Below are 26,126 nucleotides of genomic sequence, written 5' to 3' on the forward strand. Positions count from 1 at the left end.
AGCCCAGTGTCTGAATATGGTGGTAGAGGTGATGGCTAGCCCAGTGTGTGAATATGGTGGTGGAGCTGATGGCTAGCCCAGTGTGTGAATATGGTGGTGGAGGTGATGGCTAGCCCAGTGTGTGAATATGGTGGTGGAGCTGATGGCTAGCCCAGTGTGTGAATATGGTGGTGGAGCTGATGGCTAGCCCAGTGTGTGAATATGGTGGTGGAGCTGATGGCTAGCCCAGTGTGTGAATATGGTGGTGGAGCTGATGGCTAGCCCAGTGTGTGAATATGGTGGTGGAGCTGATGGCTAGCCCAGTGTCTGAATATGGTGGTGGAGCTGATGGCTAGCCCAGTGTGTGAATATGGTGGTGGAGCTGATGGCTAGCCCAGTGTCTGAATATGGTGGTGGAGCTGATGGCTAGCCCAGTGTCTGAATATGGTGGTGGAGCTGATGGCTAGCCCAGTGTGTGAATATGGTGGTGGAGCTGATGGCTAGCCCAGTGTCTGAATATGGTGGTGGAGCTGATGGCTAGCCCAGTGTGTGAATATGGTGGTAGAGGTGATGGCTAGCCCAGTGTGTGAATATGGTGGTGGAGGTGATGGCTAGCCCAGTGTGTGAATATGGTGGTGGAGGTGATGGCTAGCCCAGTGTGTGAATATGGTGGTGGAGCTGATGGCTAGCCCAGTGTCTGAATATGGTGGTGGAGCTGATGGCTAGCCCAGTGTGTGAATATGGTGGTGGAGCTGATGGCTAGCCCAGTGTCTGAATATGGTGGTGGAGCTGATGGCTAGCCCAGTGTGTGAATATGGTGGTGGAGCTGATGGCTAGCCCAGTGTCTGAATATGGTGGTGGAGCTGATGGCTAGCCCAGTGTGTGAATATGGTGGTGGAGCTGATGGCTAGCCCAGTGTCTGAATATGGTGGTGGAGCTGATGGCTAGCCCAGTGTGTGAATATGGTGGTAGAGGTGATGGCTAGCCCAGTGTGTGAATATGGTGGTGGAGGTGATGGCTAGCCCAGTGTGTGAATATGGTGGTGGAGGTGATGGCTAGCCCAGTGTGTGAATATGGTGGTAGAGGTGATGGCTAGCCCAGTGTGTGAATATGGTGGTAGAGGTGATGGCTAGCCCAGTGTGTGAATATGGTGGTGGAGCTGATGGCTAGCCCAGTGTGTGAATATGGTGGTGGAGGTGATGGCTAGCCCAGTGTGTGAATATGGTGGTGGAGCTGATGGCTAGCCCAGTGTCTGAATATGGTGGTGGAGCTGATGGCTAGCCCAGTGTCTGAATATGGTGGTGGAGCTGATGGCTAGCCCAGTGTGTGAATATGGTGGTGGAGCTGATGGCTAGCCCAGTGTGTGAATATGGTGGTGGAGCTGATGGCTAGCCCAGTGTGTGAATATGGTGGTGGAGGTGATGGCTAGCCCAGTGTGTGAATATGGTGGTGGAGCTGATGGCTAGCCCAGTGTCTGAATATGGTGGTGGAGCTGATGGCTAGCCCAGTGTGTGAATATGGTGGTAGAGGTGATGGCTAGCCCAGTGTGTGAATATGGTGGTGGAGGTGATGGCTAGCCCAGTGTGTGAATATGGTGGTGGAGGTGATGGCTAGCCCAGTGTGTGAATATGGTGGTGGAGCTGATGGCTAGCCCAGTGTCTGAATATGGTGGTGGAGCTGATGGCTAGCCCAGTGTGTGAATATGGTGGTGGAGCTGATGGCTAGCCCAGTGTCTGAATATGGTGGTGGAGCTGATGGCTAGCCCAGTGTGTGAATATGGTGGTGGAGCTGATGGCTAGCCCAGTGTCTGAATATGGTGGTGGAGCTGATGGCTAGCCCAGTGTGTGAATATGGTGGTGGAGCTGATGGCTAGCCCAGTGTCTGAATATGGTGGTGGAGCTGATGGCTAGCCCAGTGTGTGAATATGGTGGTAGAGGTGATGGCTAGCCCAGTGTGTGAATATGGTGGTGGAGGTGATGGCTAGCCCAGTGTGTGAATATGGTGGTGGAGGTGATGGCTAGCCCAGTGTGTGAATATGGTGGTAGAGGTGATGGCTAGCCCAGTGTGTGAATATGGTGGTAGAGGTGATGGCTAGCCCAGTGTGTGAATATGGTGGTGGAGCTGATGGCTAGCCCAGTGTGTGAATATGGTGGTGGAGGTGATGGCTAGCCCAGTGTGTGAATATGGTGGTGGAGCTGATGGCTAGCCCAGTGTCTGAATATGGTGGTGGAGCTGATGGCTAGCCCAGTGTGTGAATATGGTGGTGGAGCTGATGGCTAGCCCAGTGTGTGAATATGGTGGTGGAGCTGATGGCTAGCCCAGTGTGTGAATATGGTGGTGGAGGTGATGGCTAGCCCAGTGTGTGAATATGGTGGTGGAGGTGATGGCTAGCCCAGTGTGTGAATATGGTGGTGGAGCTGATGGCTAGCCCAGTGTGTGAATATGGTGGTGGAGCTGATGGCTAGCCCAGTGTGTGAATATGGTGGTGGAGCTGATGGCTAGCCCAGTGTGTGAATATGGTGGTGGAGGTGATGGCTAGCCCAGTGTGTGAATATGGTGGTGGAGCTGATGGCTAGCCCAGTGTGTGAATATGGTGGTGGAGCTGATGGCTAGCCCAGTGTGTGAATATGGTGGTGGAGCTGATGGCTAGCCCAGTGTGTGAATATGGTGGTGGAGGTGAAATGAGGCTAGCCCAGCACTATCAGTGTTGAGTTGGGGTTGTATTAGACATCACCATCCCGATGCCTCCAGCCCCTCCAGTCTCTCAGGGCTCTCCTGTCCCCTGTGTGTCCCCAGCCCCTCTAGTCTCTCAGGGCTCTCCTGTCCCCTGTGTGTCCCCAGCCCCTCTAGTCTCTCAGGGCTCTCCTGTCCCCTGTGTGTCCCCAGCCCCTCTAGTCTCTCAGGGCTCTCCTGTCCCCTGTGTGTCCCCAGCCCCTCTAGTCTCTCAGGGCTCTCCTGTCCCCTGTGTGTCCCCAGTCAGAGGGAGGGAAGGAGGGGGGTCCCCAGCCCAGTCTGTAGCGTGACTCTAGGCTACATGCCTCCACCAGGACTCTGCTTCCCTCCCTCCCTCCCTCCCTCCATCCCTCCCTCTATCCCTCCCTCTATCCCTCCCTCCCTCCCTCCATCCCTCCCTCCATCCCTCCCTTCACATTGGCCCAGCGTCGTCCGGATTTGGCCGCTGTAGGCCGGCATTGTAAATAAGAATTTGTTCTTAACTGACTTGCCTAGTTAAATAAAGGTTAAAAATAAATAAAACATCACAATGACTGAGGTAGGGAGTGGTAGAGAGATGGCTGGAGCTTGAGGAGCGCAGAGAGGAAGAGGGAGAGACAGGAGGGGAGGAAGGGAGTGGTAGAGAGATGGCGGGAGCTTGAGGAAGAGGGAGAGACAGGAGGGGAGGAAGGGAGTGGTAGAGAGATGGCGGGAGCTTGAGGAGCGCAGAGAGGAAGAGGGAGAGACAGGAGGGGAGGTAGGGAGTGGTAGAGAGATGGCGGGAGCTTGAGGAGCGCAGAGAGGAAGAGGGAGAGACAGGAGGGGAGGTAGGGAGTGGTAGAGAGATGGCGGGAGCTTGAGGAGCGCAGAGAGGAAGAGGGAGAGACAGGAGGGGAGGTAGGGAGTGGTAGAGAGATGGCGGGAGCTTGAGGAGCGCAGAGAGGAAGAGGGAGAGACAGGAGGGGAGGTAGGGAGTGGTAGAGAGATGGCGGGAGCTTGAGGAGCGCAGAGAGGAAGAGGGAGAGACAGGAGGGGAGGAAGGCAAAAGAGGAGAAGATACAGTTCCATCTGTTGTGGGAGGGTTGTGGCCTGGAGAGAGAGAGAGCAGCTTTGAATCCAGGTTGTGCCACTTGCCAACTGTGTCCCGGAGTCCCTAGTGGGGACACCAAACTGGCAGAGAGAGGACTGTGGAGCAGGCGGGGGCGGGGGGGGGGCATGTTGGCTGCAGCCGGTGTGTGTTGGGGGGGGGGGGGGGGGGTTGTAGTGGTTTATGTGTAGGCCAGAGCTATTTGCTGAACAGGACTGGCACTGCCACCCATTCTGCCCCTTATCCCACCCATTCTGCCCCCTATCCCACCCATTCTGCCCCCTATCCCACCCATTCTGTCTCTCCCCACATCTCTATATCCACCCTTCTCTCTTTCCAGAAGTGAACCAGACAGCAGAAGGGAGAAATGGGTGTGTTTGTTCTCTGACCATCTGGATTGGCTCAGCCTGGACACATGTCATGTAGGCATCATGGAGCCATAAGTCCCTCCCTCACATCTCACTGTTTAAGGAACCTGCGTGGTTCTGGTACCGCACCTACAGACATTTTTTGCTTATAAATGGATCTGTGGACACCGTAGATCTAAATGGCTAGCATTGAGCGCTAGCCCTGATTCTCACGGAAGCACTTTAGCCTGTGTGAAGCAGGATGTGATGTCTGAAACCGCTTGAAGCTGCGATGTCCCTTCTGCCATTTCATTGGCTCTTTGGAATTACATCGTAACACAGCAGGAGAGGGTGGTTTCGTTGCTGTAGCACATTCTGAGATTGTTTTATATATTATTGATTTAAATAATTCATAGATTTTAAACAAACAAATAAAACACTTTGTTTGTCATAGACGGACAATGTTAATATGAGATGAAAGTCAAGTTCCTAACGAGTTCAGGAAGCAAAGCTAGAGATCTGTGAGACGTTCACGGCGATGGGGGCAGGCGTTTTCTCTTAACACTAAATATACAAATATGTATTTTACAATTATAAGGGAGGTGAAATCTTATAGTTAGTTGTTTTATAAATTGATTATGCTATATTTAGGAAATATGTAAGTAATTTCAGGCCTTATTCATACAGTTATGTCGAATAGGAAATACGTCATATAAAATATTTAATTGTCATATTTGTACTGTGTACTTGAGCTTGTGTCCTCAAATGTGAGTACAACTCATCAGTTTATTAAAAATAATTAAAATACTAGAAAGGTGAGATTTGAACCTTCCTTGGAGTATGCAGCATTACTTGTTATTGTTTTTGGCCTCTAATGATTAATCATTACTTTTGGGGATTATGTAGATTACATTTTCGTTAACATTTAGTTACGTTTAAGAGTTACCAGGCTACCAGTCTGAGCAGGCTTAAGGTGTGGGATCAATTTTAATCCAGCTTTAACAGGCACTAGTCAGTAGAGGAATCTGCATCCCAAATGCCACCCTATTTCCTAGAGTACTACTTACAAATGTAGTGCACACTATAGGGCAAAGGGTTCCATTGGGGATTCATACAGTGATGAGGGTATTTTCTATTGGACTGTGTAGGAGGGGGAGGAGTGGATGGTACAGCTAGCTGCCAATGTGTTGTGGTGGCCTCTAGGTTGAAGGTATAAAGCACATGACCTCTACTGATGAAATCACTGTCACTGGGGGACTCTGGGCCGTGTATCACTGGGGGACTCTGGGCCGTATATCACTGGGGGGACTCTGGGCCGTGTATCACTGGGGGGACTCTGGGCCGTATATCACTGGGGGACTCTGGGCCGTATATCACTGGGGGGACTCTGGGCCGTGTATCACTGGGGGACTCTGGGCCGTGTATCACTGGGGGACTCTGGGCCGTATATCACTGGGGGACTCTGGGCCGTATATCACTGGGGGACTCTGGGCCGTATATCACTGGGGGACTCTGGGCCGTATATCACTGGGGGACTCTGGGCCGTATATCACTGGGGGGACTCTGGGCCGTATATCACTGGGGGGACTCTGGGCCGTATATCACTGGGAGGACTCTGGGCCGTATATCACTGGGGGACTCTGGGCCGTATATCACTGGGGGGACTCTGGGCCGTGTATCACTGGGGGACTCTGGGCCGTATATCACTGGGGGACTCTGGGCCGTATATCACTGGGGGACTCTGGGCCGTATATCACTGGGGGACTCTGGGCCGTGTATCACTGGGGGACTCTGGGCCGTATATCACTGGGGGGACTCTGGGCCGTGTATCACTGGGGGACTCTGGGCCGTATATCACTGGGGGACTCTGGGCCGTGTATCACTGGGGGGACTCTGGGCCGTATATCACTGGGGGACTCTGGGCCGTATATCACTGGGGGACTCTGGGCCGTATATCACTGGGGGACTCTGGGCCGTGTATCACTGGGGGACTCTGGGCCGTATATCACTGGGGGGACTCTGGGCCGTATATCACTGGGGGACTCTGGGCCGTGTATCACTGGGGGGACTCTGGGCCGTGTATCACTGGGGGACTCTGGGCCGTGTATCACTGGGGGGACTCTGGGCCGTATATCACTGGGGGACTCTGGGCCGTGTATCACTGGGGGACTCTGGGCCGTGTATCACTGGGGGCACTCTGGGCCGTATATCACTGGGGGGACTCTGGGCCGTATATCACTGGGGGACTCTGGGCCGTATATCACTGGGGGACTCTGGGCCGTATATCACTGGGGGACTCTGGGCCGTATATCACTGGGGGGACTCTGGGCCGTATATCACTGGGGGACTCTGGGCCGTATATCACTGGGGGGACTCTGGGCCGTATATCACTGGGGGGACTCTGGGCCGTATATCACTGGGGGACTCTGGGCCGTATATCACTGGGGGGACTCTGGGCCGTATATCACTGGGGGGACTCTGGGCCGTATATCACTGGGGGACTCTGGGCCGTATATCCCTGGGGGGACTCTGGGCCGTATATCACTGGGGGGACTCTGGGCCGTATATCACTGGGGGGACTCTGGGCCGTATATGATCAAATCACTGTCACTGGGGGACTCTGGGCCGTATATGATCAAATCACTGTCACTGGGGGGACTCTGGGCCGTATATCACTGGGGGACTCTGGGCCGTATATCACTGGGGGGATTCTGGGCCGTATATCACTGGGGGGACTCTGGGCCGTATATGATCAAATCACTGTCACTGGGGGACTCTGGGCCGTATATGATCAAATCACTGTCACTGGGGGACTCTGGGCCGTATATCACTGGGGGGACTCTGGGCCGTATATCACTGGGGGGACTCTGGGCCGTATATCACTGGGGGGACTCTGGGCCGTATATGATCAAATCACTGTCACTGGGGGACTCTGGGCCGTATATGATGAAATCACTGTCACTGGGGGACTCTGGGCCGTATATGATGAAATCACTGTCACTGGGGGACTCTGGGCCGTATATGATGAAATCACTGTCACTGGGGGACTCTGGGCCGTATATGATGAAATCACTGTCACTGGGGGACTCTGGGCCGTATATGATCAAATCACTGTCACTGGGGGACTCTGGGCCGTATATGATCAAATCACTGTCACTGGGGGACTCTGGGCCGTATATCACTGGGGGACTCTGGGCCGTATATCACTGGGGGACTCTGGGCCGTATATGATGAAATCACTGTCACTGGGGGGACTCTGGGCCGTATATGATCAAATCACTGTCACTGGGGGACTCTGGGCCGTATATGATGAAATCACTGTCACTGGGGGGACTCTGGGCCGTATATCACTGGGGGACTCTGGGCCGTATATCACTGGGGGACTCTGGGCCGTATATCACTGGGGGGACTCTGGGCCGTATATCACTGGGGGGACTCTGGGCCGTATATGATCAAATCACTGTCACTGGGGGACTCTGGGCCGTATATGATCAAATCACTGTCACTGGGGGACTCTGGGCCGTATATGATCAAATCACTGTCACTGGGGGACTCTGGGCCGTATATCACTGGGGGGACTGGGCCGTATATCACTGGGGGGACTCTGGGCCGTATATGATCAAATCACTGTCACTGGGGGACTCTGGGTCGTATATGATGAAATCACTGTCACTGGGGGACTCTGGGCCGTATATGATCAAATCACTGTCACTGGGGGACTCTGGGCCGTATATGATCAAATCACTGTCACTGGGGGACTCTGGGCCGTATATCACTGGGGGACTCTGGGCCGTATATCACTGGGGGACTCTGGGCCGTATATCACTGGGGGGACTCTGGGCCGTATATCACTGGGGGGACTCTGGGCCGTATATGATCAAATCACTGTCACTGGGGGACTCTGGGCCGTATATGATCAAATCACTGTCACTGGGGGACTCTGGGCCGTATATGATCAAATCACTGTCATTGGGGGGACTCTGGGCCGTATATGATGAAATCACTGTCACTGGGGGACTCTGGGCCGTATATGATGAAATCACTGTCACTGGGGGACTCTGGGCCGTATATGATCAAATCACTGTCACTGGGGGACTCTGGGCCGTATATGATCAAATCACTGTCACTGGGGGACTCTGGGCCGTATATGATCAAATCACTGTCACTGGGGGACTCTGGGCCGTATATGATCAAATCACTCTCACTGGGGGACTCTGGGCCGTATATGATCAAATCACTGTCACTGGGGGACTCTGGGCCGTATATGATGAAATCACTGTCACTGGGGGACTCTGGGCCGTATATGATCAAATCACTGTCACTGGGGGACTCTGGGCCGTGTATCACTGGGGGACTCTGGGCCGTATATCACTGGGGGGACTCTGGGCCGTATATGATCAAATCACTGTCACTGGGGGACTCTGGGCCGTATATGATCAAATCACTGTCACTGGGGGACTCTGGGCCGTATATGATCAAATCACTGTCACTGGGGGGACTCTGGGCCGTATATGATGAAATCACTGTCACTGGGGGACTCTGGGCCGTATATGATGAAATCACTGTCACTGGGGGACTCTGGGCCGTATATGATGAAATCACTGTCACTGGGGGACTCTGGGCCGTATATGATCAAATCACTGTCACTGGGGGACTCTGGGCCGTATATGATCAAATCACTGTCACTGGGGGACTCTGGGCCGTATATGATCAAATCACTGTCACTGGGGGACTCTGGGCCGTATATGATCAAATCACTGTCACTGGGGGACTCTGGGCCGTGTATCACTGGGGGACTCTGGGCCGTATATCACTGGGGGACTCTGGGCCGTATATCACTGGGGGACTCTGGGCCGTATATCACTGGGGGACTCTGGGCCGTATATCACTGGGGGACTCTGGGCCGTATATCACTGGGGGGACTCTGGGCCGTATATCACTGGGGGGACTCTGGGCCGTATATCACTGGGGGACTCTGGGCCGTATATCACTGGGGGGACTCTGGGCCGTATATCACTGGGGGACTCTGGGCCGTATATCACTGGGGGGACTCTGGGCCGTATATCACTGGGGGGACTCTGGGCCGTATATCAATGGGGGGACTCTGGGCCGTATATGATCAAATCACTGTCACTGGGGGACTCTGGGCCGTATATGATCAAATCACTGTCACTGGGGGGACTCTGGGCCGTATATCACTGGGGGACTCTGGGCCGTATATCACTGGGGGGACTCTGGGCCGTATATCACTGGGGGGACTCTGGGCCGTATATGATCAAATCACTGTCACTGGGGGACTCTGGGCCGTATATGATCAAATCACTGTCACTGGGGGACTCTGGGCCGTATATCACTGGGGGGACTCTGGGCCGTATATCACTGGGGGGACTCTGGGCCGTATATCACTGGGGGGACTCTGGGCCGTATATCACTGGGGGGACTCTGGGCCGTATATGATCAAATCACTGTCACTGGGGGACTCTGGGCCGTATATGATCAAATCACTGTCACTGGGGGACTCTGGGCCGTATATGATCAAATCACTGTCACTGGGGGACTCTGGGCCGTATATGATCAAATCACTGTCACTGGGGGACTCTGGGCCGTATATGATCAAATCACTGTCACTGGGGGACTCTGGGCCGTATATGATGAAATCACTGTCACTGGGGGACTCTGGGCCGTATATGATCAAATCACTGTCACTGGGGGACTCTGGGCCGTATATGATCAAATCACTGTCACTGGGGGACTCTGGGCCGTATATGATCAAATCACTCTCACTGGGGGACTCTGGGCCGTGTATCACTGGGGGACTCTGGGCCGTATATCACTGGGGGACTCTGGGCCGTATATCACTGGGGGACTCTGGGCCGTATATCACTGGGGGGACTCTGGGCCGTATATGATCAAATCACTGTCACTGGGGGACTCTGGGCCGTATATCACTGGGGGACTCTGGGCCGTATATCACTGGGGGGACTCTGGGCCGTATATGATCAAATCACTGTCACTGGGGGGACTCTGGGCCGTATATCACTGGGGGGACTCTGGGCCGTATATGATCAAATCACTGTCACTGGGGGACTCTGGGCCGTATATCACTGGGGGGACTCTGGGCCGTATATGATCAAATCACTGTCACTGGGGGACTCTGGGCCGTGTATCACTGGGGGGACTCTGGGCCGTATATGATCAAATCACTGTCACTGGGGGGACTCTGGGCCGTATATGATCAAATCACTGTCACTGGGGGACTCTGGGCCGTGTATCACTGGGGGGACTCTGGGCCGTGTATCACTGGGGGACTCTGGGCCGTATATGATCAAATCACTGTCACTGGGGGACTCTGGGCCGTATATGATCAAATCACTGTCACTGGGGGACTCTGGGCCGTATATCACTGGGGGACTCTGGGCCGTATATCACTGGGGGGACTCTGGGCCGTATATCACTGGGGGACTCTGGGCCGTGTATCACTGGGGGGACTCTGGGCCGTGTATCACTGGGGGACTCTGGGCCGTATATGATCAAATCACTGTCACTGGGGGACTCTGGGCCGTGTATCACTGGGGGGACTCTGGGCCGTGTATCACTGGGGGACTCTGGGCCGTATATGATCAAATCACTGTCACTGGGGGACTCTGGGCCGTGTATCACTGGGGGGACTCTGGGCCGTATATCACTGGGGGGACTCTGGGCCGTATATCACTGGGGGACTCTGGGCCGTATATGATCAAATCACTGTCACTGGGGGACTCTGGGCCGTGTATCACTGGGGGGACTCTGGGCCGTATATCACTGGGGGGACTCTGGGCCGTATATCACTGGGGGACTCTGGGCCGTATATGATCAAATCACTGTCACTGGGGGGACTCTGGGCCGTATATCACTGGGGGGACTCTGGGCCGTGTATCACTGGGGGGACTCTGGGCCGTATATGATCAAATCACTGTCACTGGGGGACTCTGGGCCGTGTATCACTGGGGGGACTCTGGGCCGTATATCACTGGGGGGACTCTGGGCCGTATATCACTGGGGGACTCTGGGCCGTATATGATCAAATCACTGTCACTGGGGGGACTCTGGGCCGTATATCACTGGGGGACTCTGGGCCGTGTATCACTGGGGGGACTCTGGGCCGTATATGATCAAATCACTGTCACTGGGGGACTCTGGGCCGTATATGATCAAATCACTGTCACTGGGGGGACTCTGGGCCGTATATGATCAAATCACTGTCACTGGGGGGACTCTGGGCCGTATATGATCAAATCACTGTCACTGGGGGACTCTGGGCCGTATATGATCAAATCACTGTCACTGGGGGACTCTGGGCCGTATATGATCAAATCACTGTCACTGGGGGGACTCTGGGCCGTATATGATCAAATCACTGTCACTGAGGGGACTCTGGGCCGTATATGATCAAATCACTGTCACTGGGGGGACTCTGGGCCGTATATGATCAAATCACTGTCACTGGGGGGACTCTGGGCCGTATATGATCAAATCACTGTCACTGGGGGGACTCTGGGCCGTATATGATCAAATCACTGTCACTGGGGGACTCTGGGCCGTATATGATCAAATCACTGTCACTGGGGGACTCTGGGCCGTATATGATCAAATCACTGTCACTGGGGGACTCTGGGCCGTATATGATCAAATCACTGTCACTGGGGGGACTCTGGGCCGTATATGATCAAATCACTGTCACTGGGGGACTCTGGGCCGTATATGATCAAATCACTGTCACTGGGGGACTCTGGGCCGTATATGATCAAATCACTGTCACTGGGGGACTCTGGGCCGTATATGATCAAATCACTGTCACTGGGGGACTCTGGGCCGTATATGATCAAATCACTGTCACTGGGGGACTCTGGGCCGTATATGATCAAATCACTGTCACTGGGGGACTCTGGGCCGTATATGATCAAATCACTGTCACTGGGGGACTCTGGGCCGTATATGATCAAATCACTGTCACTGGGGGACTCTGGGCCGTATATGATCAAATCACTGTCACTGGGGGACTCTGGGCCGTATATGATCAAATCACTGTCACTGGGGGACTCTGGGCCGTATATGATCAAATCACTGTCACTGGGGGACTCTGGGCCGTATATGATCAAATCACTGTCACTGGGGGACTCTGGGCCGTATATGATCAAATCACTGTCACTGGGGGACTCTGGGCCGTATATGATCATATCACTGTCACTGGGGGACTCTGGGCCGTATATGATCAAATCACTGTCACCTGGGGACTCTGTGGGCCGTGTATCACTGGGGGGACTCTGTGGGCCGTGTATCACTGGGGGGACTCTGTGGGCCGTGTATCACTGGGGGGACTCTGTGGGCCGTGTATCACTGGGGGGGACTGTGGGCCGTGTATCACTGGGGGGACTGTGGGCCGTGTATCACTGGGGGGACTCTGTGGGCCGTGTATCACTGGGGGGACTCAGTGGGCCGTGTATCACTGGGGGGACTCTTAGGGCCGTGTATCACTGGGGGGACTCTGTGGGCTGTGTATCACTGGGGGGGACTGTGGGCCGTGTATCACTGGGGGGACTGTGGGCCGTGTATCACTGGGGGGACTCTGTGGGCCGTGTATCACTGGGGGGACTCTGTGGGCCGTGTATCACTGGGGGGACTCTGTGGGCCGTGTATCACTGGGGGGACTCTGTGGGCCGTGTATCACTGGGGGGACTCTGTGGGCCGTGTATCACTGGGGGGACTCTGTGGGCCGTGTATCACTGGGCGGACTCTGTGGGCCGTGTATCACTGGGCGGACTCTGTGGGCCGTGTATCACTGGGGGGACTGTGGGCCGTGTATCACTGGGGGGACTCTGTGGGCCGTGTATCACTGGGGGGACTCTGTGGGCCGTGTATCACTGGGGGGACTCTGTGGGCCGTGTATCACTGGGGGGACTCTGTGGGCCGTGTATCACTGGGGGGACTCTGTGGGCCGTGTATCACTGGGGGGACTGTGGGCCGTGTATCACTGGGGGGACTCTGTGGGCCGTGTATCACTGGGCGGACTCTACTGTACCATAACACACATCCCCCATATCCACACCATCTGTCAGAGAGAGAGAAAATATAGACTACATGAGAGTGGATGGACTGTATCAGGTAGGGGTGTGTGGGGATCATGCGTTCCCAGGGGCAAAGGTCTGTTGAAGAGGTGTGTATCTCCCGAGTGGCACAGTGGTCTAAGGCACTGCATCGCAGTGCTAGCTGTGCCACTAGAGATCCTGGTTCGAATCCAGGCTCTGTCGTAGCCGGCCGCGACCGGGAGACCCATGGGGCGGCGCACAATTGGCCCACCGTCGTCCAGGGTAGGGGAGGGAATGGCCGGCAGGGATGTAGCTCAGTTGGTAGAGCATGGCGTTTGCAATGCCAGGGTTGTGGGTTCGATTCCCACGGGGGGCCAGTATGAAAAATAAAAATGTATGCACTCACTAACTGTAAGTCGCTCTGGATAAGAGCGTCTGCTAAATGCCAAAAATGTAAATGTATGGATGTAGTCAGTGTATGAAAGGTTTGTGTGTGTGTTTGAACAGCAGATTGATGTGGATCTTGTGTTCCCAGGGGTAAAGGGCCGTTGAAGAATACCTCTGATGTCATCAGTGCTGCTAAGAAGATTGCTGAGGCTGGATCCAGGATGGATAAACTGGGCCGCACCATCGCAGACCAGGTAATATACACACTGATACCCATCTCACCATCTAGCACTCTTCTCACTTTATCATTAGCTCTATCCTCCTCTCTATTCCTACATATCTCTCTCTATTCCTACATATCTCTCTCTATTCCTACATATCTCCTGTCTATTCCTACATATCTCTCTCTATTCCTACATATCTCTCTCTATTCCTACATATCTCTCTCTATTCCTACATCTCTCTCTCTATTCCTACATATCTCTCTCTATTCCTACATATCTCTCTCTATTCCTACATATCTCTCTCTCTATTCCTACATATCTCTCTCTATTCCTACATCTCTCTCTCTCTATTCCTACATCTCTCTCTCTATTCCTACATATCTCTCTCTATTCCTACATATCTCTCTCTATTCCTACATATCTCTCTCTCTATTCCTACATATCTCTCTCTATTCCTACATCTCTCTCTCTATTCCTACATATCTCTCTCTATTCCTACATCTCTCCCCGATCCCCCATGCCCCCTCTCCCCGATCCCCCATGTTTCCTCTCCCTGATCCCCCATGTCCCCTCTCCCCGATCCCCCATTCCCCTCTCCCCGATCCCCCATGTCCCCTCTCCCCGATCCCCCATGCCCCCTCTCCCCGATCCCCCATGTTTCCTCTCCTTGATCCCCCATGTTTCCTCTCCCTGATCCCCCATGTCCCCTCTCCCCGATCCCCCATGTCCCCTCTCCCCGATCCCCCATGTCCCCTCTCCCCGATCCCCCATGTTTCCTCTCCCTGATCCCCCATGCCCCCTCTCCCCGATCCCCCATGCCCACTCTCCCCGATCCCCCATGCCTCCTCTCCCCGATCCCCCATGCCCCTTCTCCCCGATCCCCCATGTCCCCTCTCCCTGATCCCCCATGCCCCCGATCCCCCATGTCCCCTCTCCCCGATCCCCCATGCCCCCTCTCCCTGATCCCCCATGCCCCCTCTCCCCGATCCCCCATGTCCCCTCTCCCCGATCCCCCATGTCCCCTCTCCCTGATCCCCCATGCCCCCTCTCCCTGATCCCCCATGCCCCCTCTCCCTGATCCCCCATGTGTCCTCTCCCTGATCCCCCATGTGTCCTCTCCCTGATCCCCCATGTCCCCTCTCCCTGATCCCCCATGTCTCCTCTCCCTGATCCCCCATGTCTCCTCTCCCTGATCCCCCATGCCCCCTCTCCCTGATCCCCCATGTCCCCTCTCCCTGATCCCCCATGCCCCCTCTCCCTGATCCCCCATGCCCCCTCTCCCCGATCCCCCATGCCCCCTCTCCCTGATCCCCCATGCCCCCTCTCCCCGATCCCCCATGTCCCCTCTCCCTGATCCCCCATGCCCCCTCTCCCTGATCCCCCATGTCCCCTCTCCCTGATCCCCCATGCCCCCTCTCCCTGATCCCCCATGCCCCCTCTCCCTGATCCCCCATGTCCCCTCTCCCTGATCCCCCATGTCCCCTCTCCCTGATCCCCCATGTCTCCTCTCCCTGATCCCCCATGTCTCCTCTCCCTGATCCCCCATGTCTCCTCTCCCTGATCCCCCATGTCCCCTCTCCCTGATCCCCCATGTCTCCTCTCCCTGATCCCCCATGTCTCCTCTCCCTGATCCCCCATGTCCCCTCTCCCTGATCCCCCATGTCCCCTCTCCCCGATCCCCCATGTCCCCTCTCCCCGATCCCCCATGTCCCCTCTCCCCGATCCCCCATGTTTCCTCTCCCCGATCCCCCATGTCCCCTCTCCCCGATCCCCCATGTTTCCTCTCCCCATCCCCCATGCCCCCTCTCCCTGATCCCCCATGTCCCCTCCATCTACCCCTCCATCCCAGACACTGTATGTGTGTATGAAAACACATATCCCTCTCTACCTCCATTAGGGTTTCATATTGTCCCAGTATTTTACAAACGTTCCAGGAAATGTTCCAGGATATGTTCCAGGAAATGTCATTCTAAAGCATAAAAATATGTCTGGATTTGATTAGCGCTTTGATCGGCATGAAAATTCAAGCTTGATGCTACCTGAGATTTTATGATCCCTGCATTACATACATTTTATGAGCTCAATCCCCAAAAAGCCCAAATGATTGTCCCGTTATCCAATAGGCTACATATGATTGGTTATAGGCTACCGCACATTACGCATGTCAGAAAAAAACGGTCATAAATGTATGCTCTCTTGGGTAAATAAATGAAACAAGGTCCAGTAATCTTTGAGTGTGGACTGTATTATATGGACTGGGATAGCGCACCCTGTTCAAACAATGAAGCTGGGAGAGAACATGTGATGCTGGTGCAGGACATGTGATGCTGGTGAAGGACATGTGATGCTGGTGCAGGACATGTGATGCTGGCGCAGGACGTGATGCTGGTGCAGGACATGTGATGCTGGTGCGGGACATGTGATGCTGGTGCAGGACATGTGATGCTGGTGCAGGACATGTGATGCTGGTGCGGGACATGTGATGCTGGTGCGGGACATGTGATGCTGGTGCGGGACATGTGATGCTGGTGCGGGACATGTGATGCTGGTGCGGGACATGTGATGCTGGTGCGGGACATGTGATGCTGGTGCGGGACATGTGATGCTGGTGCGGGACATGTGATGCTGGTGCGGGACATGTGATGCTGGTGCGGGACATGCAACCTGCAAAGTTACAATTAAAGGCTAGCAAATGTGATATATTTTGAAATATAATAGGGCCTATGATGCATTACCTTTTGATAATATTTCCCCTAATGTTGTGTGAAGTGAACATTACCTCTTTCTCTCTGTAGTAGCCTATTGACTAAGTTTAATTGTCCTTACCTTCGTCATTGTAATGACGTGCATGAATAATATAGAACTGGAATAGGATGCAGACGGCTTTCGCTTCTCTTCACGAAGATTGAATGGTTAAGGGTCTGAATGAATAACTGCTTTGGATCAGGCCAGGGAGGCCGAGAGGGGAGGCCGGGAAGGGAGCCCTGTTGCCTGGGAAACACAGGGCCTCCATACACATTGCCCAGGCTTTTTGTGCTGTGTAGATACAACACACGAGGTAAGCCGTTACCCGTTTTTTGGCGTGGAGATGGGCACCAGTCCCTTCGACAGTGGGAGAGATGCCCAGATTTCACTGGACAGCTACCGCCCCCTTAAGCTGGGCAGCCCCCAGTCAATTAGATGTTGTCCCACCACCTTCGTCATTGGGTGCATGAAGCTTAGGGATTTATCCCAACAAGTGGGCTGTAAACCAGCGCACCAAACGAAACAAACCGTTACGTCTGGGATGCTGGAACGTCAGGACTATGACAACTGGACTAACTGACAACCTACAATAAATAAGTGATACCTGCAGCTACCCATGATCAGGTCAATGGCACCAGCTGGATCTGATCCTTACATGATGACACCTGCAGTTTTCACAGCGCAGACTGACACAGACCACTCCCTCGTGTGCTGTAGATTCTACAGACAGAAAAGATACACAGACACAAACCAAAAAGAGCCCCACGCATGGGGCTACATGCTACGTACTTCAGCACTCGGCGGTCCCGTTCTGTGAGCTTGTGTGGCCTACCACTTCACGGCTGAGCCGTTGTTGCTCCTAGACGTTTCCACTTCACAAAAACAGCACTTACAGTTGACCGGGGCAGCTCTAGCAGGGCAGAAATTTGACGAACTGACTTGTTGGAAAGGTGGCATCCTATGACGGTGCCACGTTGAAAGTCACTGAGCTCTTCAGTAAGGCCATTCTACTGCCAATGTTTGTCTATGCAGATTGTATGGCGGTGTGCTCGATTTTATTCACCTGTCAACAACGGGTGTGGCTGAAATAGCCAAATCCACTAATTTGAAAGGGGTGTCCACATACTTTTGTGTATAGATAATGTAGATCGTTCTTGAACAGGATGAGGTATCTATTTTGAATGCGATTTGAATGGAATTGATGGAGAGAGAGACTGAGTGCTCGTGTGCGCACTGATTTAAATCAACCACATCCGAGTGACGGGTTGTTTTAACTCTGCAGCTGCAATGAAATATTTAAAAACCGGGCTGATGTGTGTGTCTGTCTATGCACTGTACCCAGGAACACAGTTGGTAGAGAAAACATTTGATTTAGACGCCAGTTTTGTCATGGCCCAGTTTGAAGTTGATTCTGGAGTCAGATGGACATATTTCTGCACAACAGAGTATTGTCTTAGTTGCGATGACACACATGCGCTCCGCTTTAAGGTTAAAGATGCAGCCCAGCTTCGTTGCGTAAGTGTCACTATATTGGCTTATGTTTTGTTTGTATCCAACAAAGTTCTGTTTTGTCCTTCCTCTGTTGGTATGTAGATGTAACAGCTGTTCATTATTGATGTTTAGACTGTTCCGTAAGTCTTCCTACGTAATGTTAGCTTTAGAGGGTACAGGACCTGTTACGTATAGCAATAGGCCTCAGTTCTCCTGCATATTAATCACCCACAGCCAGCGTTCCACATCTCTCTCCACCCCCTCACAGCCAGCGTTCCACATCTCTCTCCACCCCCTCACAGCCAGCGTTCCACATCTCTCTCCACCCCCTCACAGCCAGCGTTCCACATCTCTCTCCACCCCCTCACAGCCAGCGTTCCACATCTCTCTCCACCCCCTCACAGCCAGCGTTCCACATCTCTCTCCACCCCCTCACAGCCAGCGTTCCACATCTCTCTCCACCCCCTCACAGCCAGCGTTCCACATCTCTCTCCACCCCCTCACAGCCAGCGTTCCACATCTCTCTCCACCCCCTCACAGCCAGCGTGCCACATCTCTCTCCACCCCCTCACAGCCAGCGTTCCACATCTCTCTCCACCCCCTCACAGCCAGCGTTCCACATCTCTCTCCACCCCCTCACAGCCAGCGTTCCACATCTCTCTCCACCCCCTCACAGCCAGCGTGCCACATCTCTCTCCACCCCCTCACAGCCAGCGTGCCACATCTCTCTCCACCCCCTCACAGCCAGCGTGCCACATCTCTCTCCACCCCCTCACAGCCAGCGTTCCACATCTCTCTCCACCCCCTCACAGCCAGCGTTCCACATCTCTCTCCACCCCCTCACAGCCAGCGTTCCACATCTCTCTCCACCCCCTCACAGCCAGCGTTCCACATCTCTCTCCACCCCCTCACAGCCAGCGTTCCACATCTCTCTCCACCCCCTCACAGCCAGCGTTCCACATCTCTCTCCACCCCCTCACAGCCAGCGTTCCACATCTCTCTCCACCCCCTCACAGCCAGCGTTCCACATCTCTCTCCACCCCCTCACAGCCAGCGTTCCTCATCTCTCTCCACCCCCTCATCCCTTTAGTTATTTTCCTTTGCTTCTCTTATCCCCCCCTTTTTTCTTTTTCCCCTCATCATATTCCTTCCTCTTCTGTCATCATGTTCCTTCCTCTTCTGTCATCATGTTCCTTCCTCTTCTGTCACCATGATCCTTCCTCTTCTGTCATCATGTTCCTTCCTCTTCTGTCATCATGTTCCTTCCTCTTCTGTCATCATGTTCCTTCCTCTTCTGTCATCATGTTCCTTCCTCTTCTGTCATCATGTTCCTTCCTCTTCTGTCATCATGTTCCTTCCTCTTCTGTCACCATGTTCCTTCCTCTTCTGTCATCACGTTCCTTCCTCTTCTGTCATCACGTTCCTTCCTCTTCTGTCATCACGTTCCTTCCTCTTCTGTCATCACGTTCCTTCCTCTTCTGTCACCATGTTCCTTCCTCTTCTGTCACCATGTTCCTTCCTCTTCTGTCACCACGTTCCTTCCTCTTCTGTCACCACGTTCCTTACTCTTCTGTCACCACGTTCCTTCCTCTTCTGTCATCACGTTCCTTCCTCTTATGTCATCATGTTCCTTCCTCTTCTGTGATCACGTTCCTTCCTGTCTGTCATCACGTTCCTTCCTCTTCTGTGATCACGTTCCTTCCTGTTCTGTCATCATGTTCCTTCCTCTTCTGTGATCAGGTGTGTGTGTGCGTGTTAAGGAGGGAGTGTAAAGTACTTTGATCATTTTAGGAACAGCCTACACTCACACACACTGGCTCTAATGAGTCTGGATGGAAGCCGTCTGCAGTCAGTCAGTCAGCTAACTTGGCGCTCTAGCCCGTGTACCATATTCCCTATGTAGTGCACTCCTTGTGACCAGAGCCCTATGACACCCTATTCCCTATGTAGTGCACTCCTTGTGACCAGAGCCCTGTGAGGCCCTATTCCCTATATAGTGCACTCCTTGTGACCAGAGCCCTGTGAGGCCCTATTCCCTATATAGTGCACTCCTTGTGACCAGAGCCCTGTGAGGCCCTATTCCCTATATAGTGCACTCCTTGTGACCAGAGCCCTGTGAGGCCCTATTCCCTATATAGTGCACTCCTTGTGACCAGAGCCCTGTGACACCCTATTCCCTATATAGTGCACTCCTTGTGACCAGAGCCCTGTGAGGCCCTATTCCCTATATAGTGCACTCCTTGTGACCAGAGCCCTGTGACACCCTATTCCCTATATAGTGCACTCCTTGTGACCAGAGCCCTGTGAGGCCCTATTCCCTATATAGTGCACTCCTTGTGACCAGAGCCCTATGACACCCTATTCCCTATATAGTGCACTCCTTGTGACCAGAGCCCTATGACACCCTATTCCCTATATAGTGCACTCCTTGTGACCAGAGCCCTATGACACCCTATTCCCTATATAGTGCACTCCTTGTGACCAGAGCCCTGTGAGGCCCTATTCCCTATATAGTGCACTCCTTGTGACCAGAGCCCTATGACACCCTATTCCCTATATAGTGCACTCCTTGTGACCAGAGCCCTATGACACCCTATTCCCTATATAGTGCACTCCTTGTGACCAGAGCCCTATGACACCCTATTCCCTATATAGTGCACTCCTTGTGACCAGAGCCCTATGACACCCTATTCCCTATATAGTGCACTCCTTGTGACCAGAGCCCTGTGAGGCTCTCTCCCTCATAATGTCATAATGAGGAGCCTACCTCCTGCGTTAGCTGCATTAGATACAACTACTGTTTGATATTTTATTTAAGCAGCCCTTTAGATCTTCCATGTACCGCTCTAGGAGGAGATGCCTGCCATGTCTATCACCAATTAATACAGCACGGATGCTACCACCTGATGGTCTGAGACAGAACAGAGGGGAGGAAGGTGGAGGGGGACAGCGGCCATGGATTTCACAGCTTTTTGCCCCGATGTGGCTTTTGAAGCTGTTTATTCATTTTAATGAATACAATGATATCCTTCAAAGACAGCAGATGGGCACCATGCTGATTTGTGTGTGTGTCCGTCAGTCCTTTCACTTGTGTGTGTGTGTGTGTGTGTGTGTGTGTGTGTGTGTACGTCTGTGCGCATGTTTGTAAGTGTGTTTGTTGGTGACAGGTTGTGTGTGTGTCTGAGGCAATGTGTGTTTGCGTGTATGAATACCATTAAGGGATTTTTTTTTTTTTTTTTTGCAGCACTCTACCCACAGCCAAATCTTTTCATGTATTTATACTGTAGACTAGAGCAGGGGTGTGTGTAGTGCAGGGTAGGGAGAGCAGGGTAGGGAGAGCAGGGTAGGGAGAGCAGGGTAGGGAGAGCAGGGTAGGGAGAGCAGGGTAGGGAGAGCAGGGTAGGGAGTGCCGGGTAGGGAGTGCCGGGTAGGGAGTGCCGGGTAGGGAGTGCCGGGTAGGGAGTGCAGGGTAGGGAGTGCCGAGACTGATGCCCCTTCAGCCTGACAACCAGACAAGATGTCCCTCTCCTAGACCAGACCCAGGCTAAACCACAGCCTTACCCAACCAGGCTAAAACTCAGCCTTACCCAACCAGGCTAAACCACAGCCTTACCCAACCAGGCTAAACCACAGCCTTACCCAACCAGGCTAAACCACAGCCTTACCCAACCAGGCTAAACCACAGCCTTACCCAACCAGGCTAAACCACAGCCTTACCCAACCAGGCTAAACCACAGCCTTACCCAACCAGGCTAAACCACAGCCTTACCCAACCAGGCTAAACCACAGCCTTACCCAACCAGGCTAAACCACAGCCTTACCCAACCAGGCTAAACCACAGCCTTACCCAACCAGGCTAAACCACAGCCTTACCCAACCAGGCTAAACCACAGCCTTACCCAACCAGGCTAAACCACAGCCTTACCCAACCAGGCTAAATCACAGCCTTACCCAACCAGGCTAAACCACAGCCTTACCCAACCAGGCTAAACCACAGCCTTACCCAACCAGGCTGAACCACACTAAAGCTCAGCCTTCCCGGCATGATAGTGTGAAAAGGGTATAACACTCAGTTAGAACATATTAACCAGGACTGCTTATAGGGACAGAGGGTTAGAACATATTAACCAGGACTGCTTATAGGAACAGAGGGTTAGAACATATTAACCAGGACTGCTTATAGGGACAGAGGGTTAGAACATATTAACCAGGACTGCTTATAGGAACAGAGGGTTAGAACATATTAACCAGGACTGCTTATAGGGACAGAGGGTTAGAACATATTAACCAGGACTGCTTATAGGGACAGAGGGTTAGAACATATTAACCAGGACTGCTTATAGGAACAGAGGGTTAGAACATATTAACCAGGACTGCTTATAGGGACAGAGGGTTAGAACATATTAACCAGGACTGCTTATAGGGACAGAGGGTTAGAACATATTAACCAGGACTGCTTATAGGAACAGAGGGTTAGAACATATTAACCAGGACTGCTTATAGGGACAGAGGGTTAGAACATATTAACCAGGACTGCTTATAGGGACAGAGGGTTAGAACATATTAACCAGGACTGCTTATAGGGACAGAGGGTTAGAACATATTAACCAGGACTGCTTATAGGGACAGAGGGTTAGAACATATTAACCAGGACTGCTTATAGGGACAGAGGGTTAGAACATATTAACCAGGACTGCTTATAGGGACAGAGGGTTAGAACATATTAACCAGGACTGCTTATAGGGACAGAGGGTTAGAACATATTAACCAGGACTGCTTATAGGAACAGAGGGTTAGAACATATTAACCAGGACTGCTTATAGGGACAGAGGGTTAGAACATATTAACCAGGACTGCTTATAGGAACAGAGGGTTAGAACATATTAACCAGGACTGCTTATAGGGACAGAGGGTTAGAACATATTAACCAGGACTGCTTATAGGGACAGAGGGTTAGAACATATTAACCAGGACTGCTTATAGGGACAGAGGGTTAGAACATATTAACCAGGACTGCTTATAGGGACAGAGGGTTAGAACATATTAACCAGGACTGCTTATAGGGACAGAGGGTTAGAACATATTAACCAGGACTGCTTATAGGGACAGAGGGTTAGAACATATTAACCAGGACTGCTTATAGGGACAGAGGGTTAGAACATATTAACCAGGACTGCTTATAGGGACAGAGGGTTAGAACATATTAACCAGGACTGCTTATAGGGACAGAGGATTACAACATATTAACCAGGACTGCTTATAGGGACAGAGGGTTAGAACATATTAACCAGGACTGCTTATAGGGACAGAGGGTTAGAACATATTAACCAGGACTGCTTATAGGGACAGAGGATTACAACATATTAACCAGGACTGCTTATAGGGACAGAGGGATGTGGGTGAAAAGTGGGGATTGGCAGGAGATGCAGGAAGTAAGAGATTGATGCAGGGCAGTGGGTTGGGAGAAGAGTTGGAGAGAGTGAGAGAGAGATGGGATGCAGGGCAGTGGGTTGGGAGAAGAGTTGGAGAGAGTGAGAGAGAGATGGGATGCAGGGCAGTGGGTTAGGAGAAGAGTTGGAGAGAGTGAGAGAGAGATGGGATGCAGGGCAGTGGGTTAGGAGAAGAGTTGGAGAGAGTGAGAGAGAGATGGGATGCAGGGCAGTGGGTTGGGAGAAGAGTTGGAGAGAGTGAGAGAGAGATGGGATGCAGGGCAGTGGGTTGGGAGAAGAGTTAGAGAGAGTGAGAGAGAGATGGGATGCAGGGCAGTGGGTTAGGAGAAGAGTTGGAGAGAGTGAGAGAGAGATGGGATGCAGGGCAGTGGGTTGGGAGAAGAGTTGGAGAGAGTGAGAGAGAGATGGGATGCAGGGCAGTGGGTTGGGAGAAGAGTTAGAGAGAGTGAGAGAGAGATGGGATGCAGGGCAGTGGGTTAGGAGAAGAGTTGGAGAGAGTGAGAGAGAGATGGGATGCAGGGCAGTGGGTTGGGAGAAGAGTTGGAGAGAGAGAGAGAGATGGGATGCAGGGCAGTGGGTTAGGAGAAGAGTTGGAGAGAGTGAGAGAGAGATGGGATGCAGGGCAGTGGGTTAGGAGAAGAGTTAGAGAGAGTGAGAGAGAGATGGGATGCAGGGCAGTGGTTTGGGAGAAGAGTTAGAGAGAGATGGGATGCAGGGCATTGGGTTAGGAGAAGAGTTGGAGAGAGTGAGAGAGAGATGGGATGCAGGGAAAGCGTAGTGATAAGGAAAGCTTCTCTCTTCTGAGAACTGAATCCATTAAGAATGCAAGTGTTTAATTAGCCAGGTAATTACCAGTTGGAGTAGGGTGTTAAGTTATTAACACGCTGGTATTATATTTAGCCTGTCATCTTGGCTGGAGATAGAACCACAGTCAGGAGGATGGAGCTAGCTGTTTACACAGTAACACACATTATCTACACTAACAGTATGGGTCATTTACAGTAACATTAACGTGAATATTAACTGTAGTATACAGTATCTACACTAACAGTATGGGTCATTTACAGTAACATTAACGTGAATATTAACTGTAGTATACAGTATCTACACTAACAGTATGGGTCATTTACAGTAACATTAACGTGAATATTAACTGTAGTATACAGTATCTACACTAACAGTATGGGTCATTTACAGTAACATTAACGTGAATATTAACTGTAGTATACAGTATCTACACTAACAGTATGGGTCATTTACAGTAACATTAACGTGAATATTAACTGTAGTATACAGTATCTACACTAACAGTATGGGTCATTTACAGTAACATTAACGTGAATATTAACTGTAGTATACAGTATCTACACTAACAGTATGGGTCATTTACAGTAACATTAACGTGAATATTAACTGTAGTATACAGTATCTACACTAACAGTATGGGTCATTTACAGTAACATTAACGTGAATATTAACTGTAGTATACAGTATCTACACTAACAGTATGGGTCATTTACAGTAACATTAACGTGAATATTAACTGTAGTATACAGTATCTACACTAACAGTATGGGTCATTTACAGTAACATTAACGTGAATATTAACTGTAGTATACAGTATCTACACTAACAGTATGGGTCATTTACAGTAACATTAACATGAATATTAACTGTAGTATACAATATCTAGAGTAACTGAATGGATCATTTACAGTAACATTAACATGAATATTAACTGTAGTACACAGTATCTAGAGTAACTGTATGGATCATTTACAGTAACATTAACATGAATATTAACTGTAGTATACAGTATCTACACTAACCGTATGGGTCATTTACAGTAACATTAACATGAATATTAACTGTAGTATACAGTATCTACACTAACAGTATGGGTCATTTACAGTAACATTAACATGAATATTAACTGTAGTATACAGTATCTACACTAACAGTATGGGTCATTTACAGTAACATTAACATGAATATTAACTGTAGTATACAGTATATACACTAACAGTATGGGTCATTTACAGTAACATTAACATGAATATTAACTGTAGTATACAGTATCTACACTAACAGTATGGGTCATTTACAGTAACATTAACATGAATATTAACTGTAGTATACAGTATCTAGACTAACTGTATGGATAATTTACAGTAACATTAACATTACATTTACATTTACGTCATTTAGCAGACGCCCTTATCCAGAGCGACTTACATTGAGTGCATACATTATTTTATTTTTTAATTTTTTAATTTTTTTCATACTGGCCCCCCCTGTGAATCAAACCCACAACCCTGGCGTTGCAAACACCATGCTCTACCAACTGAGCTACATCCCTGCCGGCCATCCCCTCCCTTACCCTGGACGACGCTGTGCCAATTGTGCGCCGCCCCATGGGTCTCCCGGTCATGGCCGGCTACGACAGAGCCTGGATTCGAACCAGGATCTCTAGTGGCACAGCTAGCAATGCGATGCAGTGCCTTAGACCACTGCGCCACTCTAGTATCTAGAGTAACTGTATGGATCATTTACAGTAACATTAACGTGAATATTAACTGTAGATTACAGTATCTAGAGTAACTGTATGGATCATTTACAGTAACATTAACATGAATATT

General features: G+C 51.7%; 1 protein-coding gene across 1 annotated transcript in view; it reads left to right on the forward strand.

The window, feature by feature from the left end:
* Positions 1 to 26,126, forward strand: part of LOC311116262 (catenin alpha-1-like) — a 194,991-nt gene that overhangs the window by 130,925 nt on the left and 37,940 nt on the right. Inside the window, exon 14 of the mRNA XM_084191370.1 lies at positions 13,726 to 13,831. Within this exon, the coding sequence (XP_084047496.1) occupies positions 13,726 to 13,831 (106 nt within the window). The remainder of the gene's footprint in view (positions 1 to 13,725; positions 13,832 to 26,126) is intronic.

Source organism: Coregonus lavaretus, assembly GCF_964263955.1.
Source record: "Coregonus lavaretus genome assembly, contig: HAP1_SCAFFOLD_606, whole genome shotgun sequence".
NCBI lineage: Eukaryota > Metazoa > Chordata > Actinopteri > Salmoniformes > Salmonidae > Coregonus > Coregonus lavaretus.